General features: G+C 44.6%; 1 protein-coding gene across 6 annotated transcripts in view; it reads left to right on the forward strand.

The window, feature by feature from the left end:
- EPN2 (epsin 2) overlaps positions 1–7000 on the forward strand; it is a 45352-nt gene extending 38352 nt beyond the window's left edge. For 3 of the 6 annotated variants that reach the window (XM_074599233.1, XM_074599231.1, XM_074599236.1), the window contains 3 exons: positions 1576–1668; positions 2606–2821; positions 4420–7000. In XM_074599233.1, coding sequence (XP_074455334.1) covers positions 1576–1668; positions 2606–2821; positions 4420–4757 — 647 coding nt within the window. In that variant the 3' untranslated portion in view covers positions 4758–7000. The remainder of the gene's footprint in view (positions 1–1575; positions 1669–2605; positions 2822–4419) is intronic. The other 3 variants (XM_074599235.1, XM_074599234.1, XM_074599237.1) reach the window with 1 other exon arrangement.
- The last annotated feature ends 8437 nt before the right edge of the window (positions 7001–15437 follow it).

A 15437-nucleotide genomic window follows, 5' to 3' on the forward strand; every position in this document is an offset into this window, starting at 1 on the left:
GTAATGAAGGTGAAATCCAAATTATTTTCTTGCATTAACTTGATTCAAAGAAGCTGTGCGCTGAACAGTTTGCAGTACAGGTCTGTAAAATAAATGGGAGTTGTAATAGCTAGCAGCAAAACAATCTTCAAATGTAATTATTGTGACTTAGAGCTCTGAATTCTTTTTGCTTCTCCCTGCTCTGTCCCTTCGACATTCTTTTATTGGTATGTGTGCATGCATGCTGAGCACTTAGAACTTCTGCTGCTGTTGAGTTTTTAAATGTGTTTTATCTTTAATTAGTCAAGGACTGAATTTCTGGAAATGAATGATACTATAATTTTACCTTTCATCATGATAAATAGCTATGCAGATGGATGTCTCTGCAGATGTAGATTGACAGGCCGAGCAGCTCCATGCTCTGAGGAGACTTTTAGAGGTGCAAATGAAGGTTTGTTACTTCAGACTGAGGGTGTGAAAGCTATCCCTAAGCCCTTGTGTAGCAAGATACTGGAGGTGCTGATGTAATTGTCTATTCATGCTCTGTAACTAATGCAACCTTGATGAATCTTAATACCTGGTATTTTCATGTTGGCACTGTGGCTAAATGCATCCTAAATGCATTTTCTGCTAGTCATTCATCTCAGTACATAATAAACAAAGGAGTCTGAGTACTGCGAAAAGTTGTCTAATCAGCTTTTCACTGGGCAAAGGGCAATAACTGGATCATTATGAGAATGATTCTTTAACCATGGCGAGTCTTTGTTCTTGATAAGAAGTATTGTTGTTATGCGCAATCTTCATTCTTGGGGTTTTGTCTTTTTGTTCACTTTATGGAGCTAAGTCCGTAAGGTGTTGAAGGTTAAAACTAAATTTGAAAAACATTTCAACTAATTTAAAAAAAAAAAAAAAGGCAAACTTTAAAGCTTTTCAGGACTGTGGTTGCTGTTCGTTTAGTTACGTTTTTCTTTCTCCCTTTTGAGGTAAGGGTGTGTCCACAATTTGAAAATGTTGTGTTTTCATTTGTTGCAAACTCTGGGCAAGTTCTGGTGCTTCAGCTAACAGGGCCTTTCCATCTCTACATGGCGTAGATAACCTTTTCTGTTGCATTCCTGCTCCTTTTAACTTGAGAAGCGTAAGTCAAATCATCACTTAAGTTATAGCAATGATGCCTTTGTCTTTGGAACTGTCTTCAGAAGTGTGTTTTACTTGAGGGGTGATTAACATGCTTTATAGTATAGGCTGTAAATCTCTTGCTGTTCTCTTCTTCCGCAGCAATATATGCCTGCCTACACGTCTATCTAGTGCAGACACTCAATAAAAACCCAGCATGCTAAGGTGTGCCTTACATTGTGATTTAAACACACATTATTCTGAATTAGTTGGTGAATACTGTAAGAAAGGACAGTTTTCTGCCATTATCCTTGATCCTAGGTAAGAGTAGGAGCACTCAGGCTGATCTGAACTGCTGTCCTGGAACCTGACAGAGCGGCTTCTTGGTAACATGAATGGCTTGGAAGTTGCGTTCAGTAGGATCAGGTGTGTGAAGCAACCGAAGATCTGTTAATGACAGGGCTGTCTTGTTGTTTTGAACAGGAAGTACATCTTTTGACCTCTTCAGTAATTTGAATGGTACAGTTAAAGATGATTTTTCTGAATTTGACACACTTCGAACTTCCAAAAAGCCAGGTATGAATCAGATTCTTAGCATGTGGCAATTTGGGTGATAGTCTCAGCAACAAATGTCTTGATTCTTAAATTTTATTTCAAAAAAATAAATAAAATTGACTTTCACAAAGGAAAAAATGAAAGCTGGTGATAATGCAGCAGTAAAAGCTTGTTGTTAACATTTTTGCCTGTGCATGAACTTATGGGGAATGAGCTTTCTGCATTATAAGCCATAGAACTTCACTCTGTAATCTTTTGTTGCATTGACCCAGAAATTTGACTTCTAAATTTTCAGTATCCAGCGTGTTTGGAGTATGGGTCATGCTCAGAGAGTTAAACAGAACAATGTTGACTGAATTTCTCAAATGTGTAAATTCTAGTGTGTAACAATAGTAGGAAGATGAGAAAATACACTTCTCTGAATGCTTAAATTTATTTTTTACTTGGTCATTAGTCACTAAAATAAAAACTGCCAGACCTTACCGCTTAAGTGCTTTGATATTGTGTACTTTCTGGATGGTTCTGCCTGAAAGAATGGTGACTAATTCAAAGTTGGGCTAGGCTTCTTTAGCACAAAAGAGAAAACCTGGGTGGAATCTAGGTAGGAAGGGTGCAGCAGTGGCGTAGTGTAAGGGCAGAAGCCAAGGCTGTTGAGTATGTTTTCCTTGGAGGCTCTTAGTCCCATCTGTTGCAGTAGAGCTGTGAGAATATTCATCAGGGCAAATCAGGTAGCGCCTTCAGTGGAGCACTGCAACTCTAACTGTAGCTTCTTCATACTCTCCTAAAGAACATTTATCTGCTTGCATGCTACAAGGGTGTAACATGTACTGAAACATTTAAATCTGACTAATACAAACATTAGATTTTAAAACATTTCTGTTGTCAGAGACTTCAGGGTTTTCTTTGCTTGACTGTGTAGATTAATAAGCTAAGTTTTATTTTTCTCTTTGTGTTTCAGCTGAATCAGGTTCCACTTTGCCGTCTCAGCATAGCGGTACCACAAGTCCTGATCTCTTTGATTCCCAGCACTCAAGCGGGACATCAGGCAAACAAAGTGCAGCTCGGAAAACCCCCGAGTCTTTTTTGGGCCCCAATGCTGCTTTGGTGAACCTGGATTCACTGGTGTCTAAGCCGCCACAACCTGTTACTTCACTGAATCCATTCTTGGCACCAGGTCTGTTTCTGCACGTTCCTTCAGTTTTCTATTTTAGCTTTTACCTTCTTATAGGAAGACTGCATAACTCAGTCCTATTTGATTTAACGTAGGGTGGTTTGGGCTTGTTTTTATTGATTACTTTGGCCAACAGATCATGACTGAGAGAAGGAGGGTGAGGCATCATGGTTACAAGGCGAACTGCTGGACCCTGAAAGCACAGTTTCTACTCTTGCAGCTGATCTGCTCCTGAGCTTTGTTCGAGCAGTTTTTCTTCCACTTTTGCACTTGCTCTCTCAAAATGATCTGTGTTAGAAGAAGGCTTTGGGTTATTAAAAAGGGCTGAGCTAAAGCTGATTGACTGTCAAAACAGGTAAGATGTGAACGTGTGCCACCAGACAGTCCCTTGGGAGGGTAGTAGCCAGTAGGTTTTGTGGAAGCTGGTACGAATGGCCCTTTTGCTTGTGGTACAGCAGGCACGGTAGCATCTCAGACTGCAACCAGGGGTTCCAGATGGCAGAGTCTGCAGTATAATTTACTGGGTTAAGCCTGTCTTTAGGCTAGCATGGTAAACTACGTTTGATCAAAACACAATCTAAGTGTGTTCTGAAAAAAATAGACTGTTGCAGTTCTCTTGTAAATTGGCCCCTGATAGAAGTGAGCCGTTACTTATAGCAGACTTAAATGGTGACAATAAGCACATGGGAGATGTATGAATTTTATAAAAGCCGTTTGTATGCACTGAAACTTTTCTGTGACACTAGCATGGTGAAATGCTTTAAAATACTATTTCAGTATTTATTTTCTTCACTCTTCCAATGAAAAAAAGCAATAAAAAAAGACAGTTTATTAAACTCCTTGGGTAGGAAAAAGCCAGTAATTCTGAACAGCCTTGGCAGTGTTTAGCAAGAGGAAGTCTGTGTATCTGCCATTACCGGTTACTACAGAAAGTTTATAAGGGGTCACTGGGCCATCCAAATAACGCTATACATATACGGTAAAAGGAATTTGTAGTGTTGGCAGCAGTCCAAAGAACCTCAAACGCTGGGAAAGTTATTCTCTGCTTTTTCTAGCACCGCTGTAATTCGGAAACAACTTGTTTACTTTATGAATTCTTGTCAAAACTCAGTGCCAGAAGCATGTACAGCTTCTAAATGGAGCTGACTGGGTGAGAGCTTGAAGCAAACGCACAAATCTGTGCAAGCCAGATTGCAGTAAAGGAGTACAGAGAGCCTGCAGTTCTCTTGCGTAATGCAAATTTTAAGCAGCATTTTAAAAAATAATTAGCGATCTGGATGTCATGGTTAGGCATGTTCCGGGTAACCAAATTTAGAACGTGTCTCTCCAGTGATGCCTGTCAGAAATGGAAACTGTTGATCAGCAAAGGGATGTTTTGTGGCATTGATAGGTTCAAGGAAATGGACTATACTTGTGCACCAGTGCAACCCCAGTTTGCTGAATGGCATCCACACAGGTTTCTCCACAGGGTGTTTTGGGGTTGGGAGCAGATGGGGATGTACAAGAAGGCGTGTTCTTTGCCAGAAAAGACGATCTCCAAAACCTCGTGTTTATGGAGATGCGATCTCTTTCTCTCTTTCCCCTTCTTCTCTCAAAACTAGGTGCCGCTACAGCACCGACTCCAATCAACCCCTTCCAAGTGAATCAGCCTCAGCCCCTCACTCTAAATCAGATGAGAGCGAGTCCTGTGATGGGAACCAGCCCTTCTTTCAGTGCTGTGCCACCGATAAGCATGGAGCCAATACCTCTGTCTTCCATGGCCCCAGTGCCTGTGGGAATGGCACCGATACCAGCTATGGGCACTGTGGCGTCTATAACAAGGATGGGCCAGGGGCTGAACGTGAGCATTGCAGGATCAATGACCCAACCTCTTCACAGTACAGGAATCCCGCCGTCAGCATCCCAGTCTACAAATACAACTAACCCTTTTCTCCTATAAAGACCCAATTAAAGGAACTTTCTTTTCATAGTGTTTCCAGGCTGAAGTCTTTACAGCGAAATGAACGTGGCCTGTGTGGACTGAACGGTGTATAAGAGACTTGGAAGTAGATTTGCAGTTTACAGTTATGATCTTTGAAGAGTTGTCTCTACTTACCAGTTAATCTAAATCTAGTCTTTGCTACAGATGGTACCTTACTTTGGCTTGTTGAGCATTATGTGAAATGTTCAGACTTTTCACCAAAGTTAGATTCTGCCCATTTTGTTACTTTGTTAATCATTTCAATACACTTTCTAGGGAGAACCTGCCATTTTAAACCCCGTTGGCTATTTTGTAGATGTCAGATGATGTGCTGGATCCTGAAATTACTATTTACCTGCATCTGTCACTTCCTATGCCCATATGATAGACCTGAGATTCAGAGTGCTAGTGAATGTTTTGCACATAACTATACACAGTTCTAGACTGTTGGTTCACCCATAGTCCTTACTCTTAGAAGAGAACGATTCGGAGGGCCCAGGTGGCTGGTTTTTATGCATTAAACATTGCAACGCAAAATCGCACTGCTTTCCTATCAGAGGTTTGACTGAGAAAGCAAGCTTGTCTCAAAAGAAAAAAAAAAAACAACAACAAAACACAAAAACCACAGACAAAAAAAACCCCAAGAACATTCTCAAGTTGTCGAGTATAACGTGTGCTGTCGTATGCAGTGTTGAATTTGTACACTACTCTAAGGACTCCTGAGGAACTCTCTGTGAGTGGCATGCTGCACTCGTGCTGAGTGAGTGTCCTGCTCTGTGCTTGTCCAGTACCAGCTTCGTTTGGAAGTTATCATGTGTATTTTGTTTTTATTTGACTTACAATGTGAGTTGAAAGAAAAAGAAAAAAAAAAAAAAGAGAAATACAGCGGGACAACTTTGAATTCAATTTCACCGGGGCAAGCTTTAAAACTAATTCAGGCTTAACCTTGCTATATGCAGTTACTCTTGTATACTTTTGCACATATTTTGTTTAGTACAGTTTCATATTTGAGTTTGCAGAGTTACCTAATAGTCCTTTTTTTGCTAATTTTTATAATGTGGTTCTTATTTAACTGTCTGGTTTTGATAGATTTATCAAGTCTGGCTGAAAAATTAAGATATTGGCAAATGTCATTTCTATGGTTTTAATGCCCTCTTATTTATGGTTTTAGCTCTTTGTTTCTGTAAAGAGAGTTTAAAAGGGAAGATTAACACTAAAATATTTACTTTTAAATGAAGTATTCATAATGCAAATCAGAACAAATTCTCGTGACTAATTATTTTTAGATGAATTGAATTTGAGCATAACATGATTTAAGACTACATTAAAAAGAAAAAACACTAAAGTCGCCTTTCCCTTGATTTGTTCCCGTTTTCCGATTACCAAAATGGACAGACGTTTAGCCTTTATGAAGATCGGAAGAGAGGCCGTTTTTTCTTGTAATACTACTTGAGATGTTAAAAATTGTTGTGTACAAACATGACTCATTAGTTTTATCGACTAATTTTTCTTAATGAAAGGTGCACTCCATATTAATAACTGGTTCCATTTACAACTATTAATTGTAAGCTGAACTATACATTTTAACCTGCATGTCTGGACTCCTCGGCACTAAACCACGCTCAGGTTTCAGCCGGTGTTTCTGGTGGAAACCTGGCGCCTTCTCAAAGACGGCGACGTTTCCGAGCTCCGCTTTCACGAGCAACGCGAACGTCGGCGGAGCACGTGGAAAGGGATGTCCCAGTGCTTGCTACTGCCTTGAGGGCATCTCTGTGAATGAACTGATGCATCTTGGTGGCCTTTTCCCTAATTAGGAGGGGAAAAAAAAAACAAAACACAAAACAACAAAACACAAAACAAAGAAGCTGAAAGAAATTGCCAGAGTTGTGTGTTGTGGTGTAACGATGCTGTGTGGGACTTGTGCCAGTCTAGGGTCGTGTGCCGCAGGAGAGAGAGGGGCTGGCTAACTTGGAAGGGACCGGGTTATATCTTTTGGTGAGTAGGGGAGGCTGAAAGACTATCAAATCTAGGGTACAATCACGGATTTTAGCTGTGTAGGTCAGTGTAGCTCTATTAGTATACGGAATGCTAAATGTGTGGATGTTTCTATGCGGATTGTTCTATCCTCTTGAATACTGTTGAATTTGCAAGTAGGATTCGGAATATTCATCTGCTCTTGTTTTTATATGGGAGGAAAGAGAATTACTGTCCGCACCCAGTATGTCTTTAAAAGAAAAGAAAACAAAAAACCATTCATGTTGCCTTTCAGAGTAAGGAAAAATACTTTACTTTTTGTTGTTGTTGAAGTTATTGAAAAGTGTAGACCAGGAAGGGTGTGATTCTTGCAGATGGGGGGTGGGTGGGGGAGGGAAGTGCTTTCCAATTGATCTGTGGCAAGATTTATCTGTCATTCTTTTTCCAATTTAATTTTACAAACAGTGGAATTGCGGTCACTTGATGTTTTTCCCTTAGTCTGTCACCTGAATGCATTTACAACAGTTAGATGGGGCACTGTCTATTCAGCCAAAAAGTTCTCACCGCATCCTCTCGTTAAACACTAGGTAACTGTTTTTGGAGACAAGATGGGGTTGATAGTAAGTATTTAAAATGATGAAGTCATCTACAGTTCAGAGTCATGATCTGTCACCATGAATTGATAAAAATGTGCTGTTGGTCTGGTAGGGAGCCCTAGCTTAATGAAACTGCTGAATGGCAAATTATTGCTTTTACCAAGCCACTTCTGTAAGAGCTGTATTACTTTTACATTATATATATATATATATATAGACATATATCGCACAATAAACCAGGACAAGGCATGCTGAAGAGCGCTCAGCCCAGACTGGGGTGCTGTAAAGCATTAGGCTAAGGATGAACCGTGCTGAGATTCCCAGGCTGACCTGGGGGTTGTGGCAGGAGCCAAATTCAAGAGGAAAAGCAGCTGGTTCGGTAAATCTGCTCGGTTCCTGGGCTGGGGACGTGTCCGTCCCTCCGGTGCCCTGCGGGTGTGGGGTGCTGTAGCTAGTGACGCTCACCAGTGGTTGCCGTCCTAGCCAGGTGAAGCTTCAGTTTTGCCCAGAATGGTAGTAAATCTCCTTTTTTGCGATAATTTAACTGCTCTCCAGAATAATTCTTCCTCCCTCCTTGCCCTCCCGCTTCTTTTTGCACGGAGGACGTGTGCATATCCGATCTCATCTGCTCTGGCTTCCAAACGCATTTCCCTCTTCCCCTTCTTCTCTCACTTGCAAATACTAAAAGTGCTTTTTGATTTTTAAAATGTTAGTATCCCAAAATAGCCTTACTGGTCAAATTGACCAAAGATAAAGTGTTAAATATTTTGTAAAAAAAAAAATAAAAAAAAAATCTTGGCGTAATTTTAAACCCAAAATAAGCTCAGTTATTTATTCAGTTTTATACTATATAGAAACTAAACTACATTGAGGGGACAGGGAAGGAAAACCATGGTGGGTTGTGGTGTTTACAGTCTTTTTGAAGTCCCGTAGCTAAGACAACTATTGTTATCCATCTTCCCTTTTGCTGTTACAGTTTCTAATGTGTACTGTATGTATTAATATTGCACAAATGGTGGAGAAATATATGGTTTATTTTTCACAGCAGAATCTCACAAGACTCGCTTCCTTTACAAGTGTTACAATTTAAATATTTACCAAACTGTTTTCATAATACTGGGAGCCGGCTGCTTTTTATGAATTTGTGCTGACTATTGACATTATTTACTGTATAAATAATTTATCATTTGTACTATTGTATCATAATGTCTGTATCGTTGTGTCATTTTTCCCGAGCGATGTCACAAATGTGATATTTAATAATGCCATCAGAACAGTGGAAAGACAAGGGGTTTGTAGGTGACTGGTCAGAATTAAAATTGTATTGCTTATATTCCAGCCGTGTTGCTTTTTCGAGACTCTGCATAGCGTTTATAACCCCATTCAAAAAAAAAACCTGTCGCTGCCATGCTTGATTTAGTTTTTCCAGAAAGTTGATGGATTGGTTGAGATGATTTAAGGTTTGTGCTAAAAGTCCTAGGTGCTAGGAGAAATCTAACCGTTATTGAGAGTAATGCTTCTTGTACATTGTCAATGTGATTTCTTCGATGCATTCATGGCTTTCCTGGGGCAGGCCTGCTCTGGCTATGAGAAAGGAGGGTTTCTTATAGATCACTTAAATCAGAATCAGTTGAGACCTTACTAACTCAATAAAAATGAAGACTTGTTGTGTTGCAGGTGACTGAATTGCTTCTTTAAACCACGTTACCCTTTAAACAGCGCTTTTGGAGGGATGATCAAGTCCTGTCTCGGTGGAGGCTTCCCTCTTTATGTCAAGACAGAAGTCTGGGGAAGGCGTGACTTTTAAAGCCGTTGCTCATGGAATAAGGGTTGGGGAACCGTGACAAAACTGACTTTGGGAGTCCTCGCTTCCCATTTTTGCCGGAGTTCAGTCTCGCCCTTCCCGCGGCCTTGGCTCTGTCCCATCGATCAAGTGGCCTTGCAGATGGGGTAGCAGCCGGCCTGCCTCCAGCTGGGAAGTGATTTCAGCTTCTAATTCTGGATGGTTTAAATTGAAGGGTACTTCATTAGCAGGCTATTTCAAGAGCTACCTCTCCAGAGCCCCTCCAGGTTTCCTGTAGTTATGGTTCGCTGCCAATCAGACTGATCGCTAATCAAATACTTAATTTCTTAATGCTGAAAGTGCAGTGGTGCTGGAGACCTGGCTGTCGGAAAGGTGGCCTTGGGGGGAAAAAAAGCATCTGTTTTGGTTTCACGTCTGTGGTACAAAGCTCTGTGGTGGTGTAGAAACCCACCGCCTCAGTAACACCCCGGGTTCCCCGCAGAGCGAGGCCGCCTCCGGTCAGGTCTTCAGTTCATTTTGCTTCTGTGTTTGGTAAGGAACAGAGAAAAACCTCTTTTTGCCAAGGGGGGCAGCCAAGGTACCTGTTGCTTTTTGTACCAAGGATGCCCTTTGCTCCCGTGCAGCAGGGCTCTTCTGCGTGCATGTGCATTGCTCCCCTGCCCGCTCTCTCTTTTTCTATGTGACCAGTTCTCCGCTGTTTTTACTCTGGCCTCTTGAAATTGCACGTTTTAAAATAAAGCTGCTCGCTACAGGAAAGACTGAGGAAGGGCTCAAAGTGGAAAATTTTGTGATGACTCTATAATACTCGTAAAAAGGAGCTGAAAACTGCAGGCAGTTGTGCGGGGGTCTGAGCTGATAAAGACCGTTGTGAGAGAGACCTGGCTGCGGCTGAGCCTTCCTCTGGCCTTGGGCAGGCTGCTCTCCCCCGGCCCGCGTTTCCTCTTCCTCTTCGCTGAAGTGAGGTGGTATTTGCCTGCTTTTGCGGAGGAAAAGAGCTGTCTGGATAAAGTATTATCTAGAGGCTTGCCCTCATCCGCACCGGTGTTGCCAAAGTATTTTTGCTGAATACGTACATTGCCCGTTACCTCGTGTTTGTCCGGGGCCGAGTGGCGCAACTCTGCTCTTCCGCTCATTTTCATCGAACTGTGAGAAAATAGTTTGGGCCGGCTCGTGCGCTGGCTCTGGCAAGACTTCTGCGACGGCCTGCAACCTGCGTTTCGGAGAACCAGTGTGATTTGTACAGCCCCTCACGTTAAAAAACCAGCTTTCTCAAAGTTAGCTGCCATCCACCTTCCACGTAATCTCCTCCCTTCTCTTGGGAGCTGGGACACACCTGAACACGGATGTCATAAAGGCAGAAGTTTGTTTGGGAGCTCAGGATTATAAATGGCAAAGAGCCCGTGTTGTACATGGTGGTAGCGATCCTGGCTCTTCGTGTTTTGCTGTCAGTCGATTGTACCCTGTAATTGTTGAAGACTCGGGGTTTCAATGAGTTCCCTTTGGTGCTTCGGATGTCCCTGCCGATGACCCGTTAGGGCGGTTAATTGGCTGCAGTCTGGTGATTAATAGGGGATTGGCGTCCTACCAGTGTAACACAACCCAGTGGTTTGCAGAGGTTGAAATCGTAAATTATGAATGGGGGAGTGTGGTGATACCATGGGGGGAGATAGTGTGTCCTCCGGCTTTGCTGGGGGGAGCCCGGAGCTGTACCGAGCCCGGAGTGAGCGGTGGGGCCCTGGGGATTTAGTAAATATCTCTTTGAGGAGATGAGGGTAAAACCTCTCCTGAGGCTGCTGGTGCAAACTTGATTCATAAGTAAACTGGTGACCAGCAGAATTGTTAGCTGTGAGATGCATTGGAACTCCGGTCAAGGATGCTGTTGAAGTACAAAGTGTTTTTAAAGCACCTGAACATCCTGGCCGGCAGAGAGCTGCTGTGTGCAGAGCACAGATAGCCATGACGCATCTGTGTGCGGAGGGACGACGGCGGCCTGTGCTGCTGGAGGCGGATGAAATGCTGGGGGTGGAGGGAGCAGGTATTAAAAAATCATCTGTGGCTGTTCAGCAAATGCTTAAAAAAAGCAGCCTGGACACATTACCCGATCTGTTCTCAACGCTTGTGCTGCTAGTTGAGCAACTGTGTTCCCATTCTCAGGTGAAAGAAAATCGATGACATTTCAAATAGCCGCAATAAAGCAGGAGTGAAGGTGGGAGTTTGTCTTCCAGCTCCCTGCCTGCCGCTGCCTGATGTGAACTCTTGTGGGATGTCAGTGGTGCCAGCTCTGCAGTTTGAAAGCTTAAAGATGCTCTGGGAGATCCCCACAAGCAGGTACGGCATCGTGGTTTTAAACTCTGTTTAACGAACACTGGCCGCCGGAGCTGCTGTAGATCACATCAGAGCTCCCTCCAGCCCAGGTCCTGTTCCTGGCAGCAGAGACCTTCCTGGAGCAAAGACGTTGCGTTTATGGTCACCGATACATCTGCCCAACAGCCCCTTTGTGAAACCACGTCCTCTCCCGGCCTCCGTGACGGCCTGTGGGGTCACGCTGCACAGCTGAGGTAGGCGGGGGCTGCAGAAGAACTCCATGCCCGGCTGCTAGAGTGGAGGGAGGCCAGGGCTGGACGGCTTCCATGGGATGCTGACTCAGTGTGGACTTGTCCCACCAGCCAGGTTCTCACTAACCCACGTGCGATTCCCCAGAGCGCTGTGGCTGAACCACTCCTCATAATTTCTAAGACGGAAAAATCATCAGGCGGCTTCCTTGTGCCCCACCAGGGTGGGAACGTGGAACCTGTGAAAATCAGGCCATGAGGTCTGTGTTCTTCTTGAAGGGCTTTTTGGCCAGGGAATGAAATTTGGTGGTTTAACCAAGCTGAAGGGAGCTGGTTCTGCCTTGGTGTAGCAGCACGTACGGCCTAGGAAACCGTGGGCTGGCTGGGGTTGTGTTGGGTGACGGCGGTGGGGTGGGTTTTTTTTTTTTGCTTTTTTTAATGTCTTCATTAGCAATTCTGGCACTAAATGTAGTGATATTCTCCGAGGTGAATTTGAGGACTTAAATATCTTGGCCTGAATAGGGGTATAAAAATAGAAGCCTACAGCAGTTAGATGCTTCTGCCGATCTTCCCTCTGAAGGACAAGGGGCCGAATTGCTTGCACTCCGTTGTGAGAAGGGGCACCCTTGCTTCTCTGCAGCCTCCCTCCTGGGGGCTCAGGCCTGGTTTTGGTGGCCCAGCAATGGTTCCTAACAGGATTTGTGCTGCCCTGAAGATGGCCAGGCACTGGAAATTCGTTGTCTCAAGCTTGGCCCTCATAACCCGCTGTCCCTGTGCTCCGCAGCCTCTGTTACGCTGCAGTGGAGGGTGCTGGGTGCTCTCTGCAGGCTGCTGGGAGCTGTGGTTTTGTGTTGTTTTGGTTTTTTTTTTCCCTGTGCTCCAAGTGTGGAGGTTTCTCTGGTTTTGCAAACGCCCACGAGTGCCTCAGCTCCTGGGGTTTGAGCTCACCCACCTGTGCTTCCCAGAGGACTCCCAAGCTGATGGAAAAAACTGTGGGGATCCCCTCTGCATTGCACCCGCCGTGGGTGAATGGCCAGAGGAGGAAAGGGGCTGGACATCCCTTGCGGGGATGCGGGACAGGCCGCCTTTGCTGTGTTCCTGCTCGGGGTTCCCATGTCCGGGAGCGCGGATCCAGGGTGTTTAGCCCCCACCATCTCTGCAGGCAGCGGGTCCTGGCGTGATGCTCCAGTGGCCTGGGCACAGACGAGTCATCCCGGGGCTGGTTTGCGATGGGCTGAAATGCTGACACTGATGAGCCCCAGGTAGAGTTGGACCTGAAGCTCAAATTTTCTTCAGATCTGCCTCTTCTGTGGTTTTGTTGGCTTTTTTTTTTTTTTTCTTCTTCTTCCTTTGGAGTATTTCAAAGGAGGCTCCTGCTCTTAAACCGTCACGGCTGCTAGGCAGCAGTTGCTGTCAGCATTAATCCATCTGCAAGACTCTCATTTTCAGCTGGAGATAACTTCTAGCTGCTGCAATGCTGCTGTGTAAAACAGCCTCGCTCGCCTCGGGACAAAGACGGTTTCTTGAGCGCTCACTGAAGCACAGATTTCTGGCTCGGGCCCACTCCTCACGAGCCAGCTGGGGGTGGCTCGTGGCCCTGGGCAGCGTTTGCCCCGTGCTCTCAGGACAAGGGGCAGCGGCAGGGCAGCCGGCACTATTGCATTGAGCAATTTTTCCACCTAGGACCAGGAAAACCTTGGGTGTCCTTCATGCAATCTTGTTAGCTAATTGTTATTAGCAACCTCCAACTTCTTCCTAAAGGCTGAAAACTACCACAAGAGGGCAGGAGCTGATGCTGCTGTTTCTAGTTTTGGTAGAAAGGGCTGCAAATACCAGTTCCTAAAGACTATCCAAATGATTTTTGGTTTTCTGGAGGGTTTGATTCCCAAGCTGCTGTTCAGTCTACGCCCTTGGCTGTCTCCCTCCCGGGTGGCTTCCAGGGTGGTGGCAGGAAAACCCTCCCATGAAGTGAGCCTGGTCCTGCTGGGCAGCGCTCTCCAAAGCTCCTCTGGAGCGGAGAAGGGCTTCTGCAAAGTCCTCAACTCTCTCACAGGCTTCATTGGCCTCTAGCGGGTCTCGCTCTGTTTTGACGGCCTTGTAGCCTCATCCTGTGTCGAGACACATGTTCTGAATAAAGATTTTTATTTTTTTTTTTTAACTTTTTTTTTTTCCTGACCATTTTGAATTAGGAGGTTAATGGCCAATTTCACTGTCTGGGAGAGACTTAAGCGTGACAGAACGGGAGCCGCAGCGCCAGCTGACAGCCCCACGCTGCCATCTGTGCTGCAGGGGGCTGGGAACTCCGGTCCGGCTTTGAGTAAAAGGGAGAATGATTAACTGGTAAACGGGCAGGGTGGCTGCAGCCGTCTGGAGAGTGGGCGAAAGGAAATTACATTGAGCCTCCGCTACAGCAAGGCTGGGTTTTTCGGGGTTTTGTCTGTTCTTAAAGCATGGGTTCATGAACTGCGAGGAACACTTACGGGTCATAAATCCCGTCCATGTTAATGTCACCTGGTCTTGCGGCACAGCGTGGTGTCTATCTTTACTCCTCTGTCATGAGAGCAGAGATTCTCTCCAGGGTGAAACCGCTGCCAACTCTCCGCCACGCCGGAGCGCCAAAGACTTAAACCACAGACGGTTTTCCAGAAAAATTCCAAGGGCAGCAGCAAGCCTGTCTCTGGGAGAAGAGTATGTTTCTGAGAGAGATCAACAGTTGCTTCTTGGAACAAAGGAACGGCATCGAACTCGGGAAGCACATGCTGAAAACATCACCCCCCCACGTGCCCTTGTGTAAGGAAGAAAGTGTGTCAGACCGAAAAGCTCCCGCAGTGAAGCGCTCACAAACTAAGCATGTTCTTAAGGCCTTGAAGAAGGTACGTGAGGTTCTTAACGTGCTCGGGACACTGAGGAGTCAAAAAAAACCCAAAAAACCCTCAGCCAAACCCCGAGACAATAGGCAAAAAGCTCTAATAATGCAGGTAGTGTGGGATCTGCTTAGTCACGTGTCTTAAATACGGATTTATGGAGTTTGAGGGTGTTTATTTTTTTTTTTTTAAACCCTTGCTTTTTCACGGTTTTCTTCTTCTTTGCAGCTTGGCTGGGAAGGGTGAAGCTGTGCGCACGCAGGTGTGGGTTTTGATGACTCGCAGCGTGGTAAGCATCCAAGGACTCCTTTGAAAGCGGAGCAGTTCAGGCGATGGGTGGTAGCGCCACATAAATTCACGGCACATTGGTAGTGCCAATAAATTCACTGCACCCCCGTGGGCACCAAGTTTGGGCTTTATCTGGGTTTAACAGGTTTCTCATGAGTAGAATCTCTGTTGCGCAGTTTTGCTCTAATTGGAATGGGGGCAGGTAACTGTGCTCAAGGGAAAAATGGTATTTAAGCAGCTGTAGGTTTAATGTTTGCCTTTCAAGCGCTTCAAACACAGATATTTATCCTGCTACTGTAGCTAACTGCTTCCCAAATACTTTCGAAAAGGAAACAAAATTCCTTGCATCTCCTCTGAGCCAACAGGAAATACTTATTAATTTGGATTCCAACATGACTCAGTTCAGAGATTAAAACAGTTGCCAAAACAACTGGTGGAGGAGCTTACTGGAAGTGTAAAACCAACAAAAATAAGACAGGAAAAAAGTAAAAGATGAAAAATGGCCTGTAACCATGTTTGGGAAAGTATTTATAAATAGTATAGAAGAAGCTAACGCTCACAACAAAATTACAGTGATCACA

Source organism: Larus michahellis, chromosome 8 (genome assembly GCF_964199755.1).
Source record: "Larus michahellis chromosome 8, bLarMic1.1, whole genome shotgun sequence".
NCBI lineage: Eukaryota > Metazoa > Chordata > Aves > Charadriiformes > Laridae > Larus > Larus michahellis.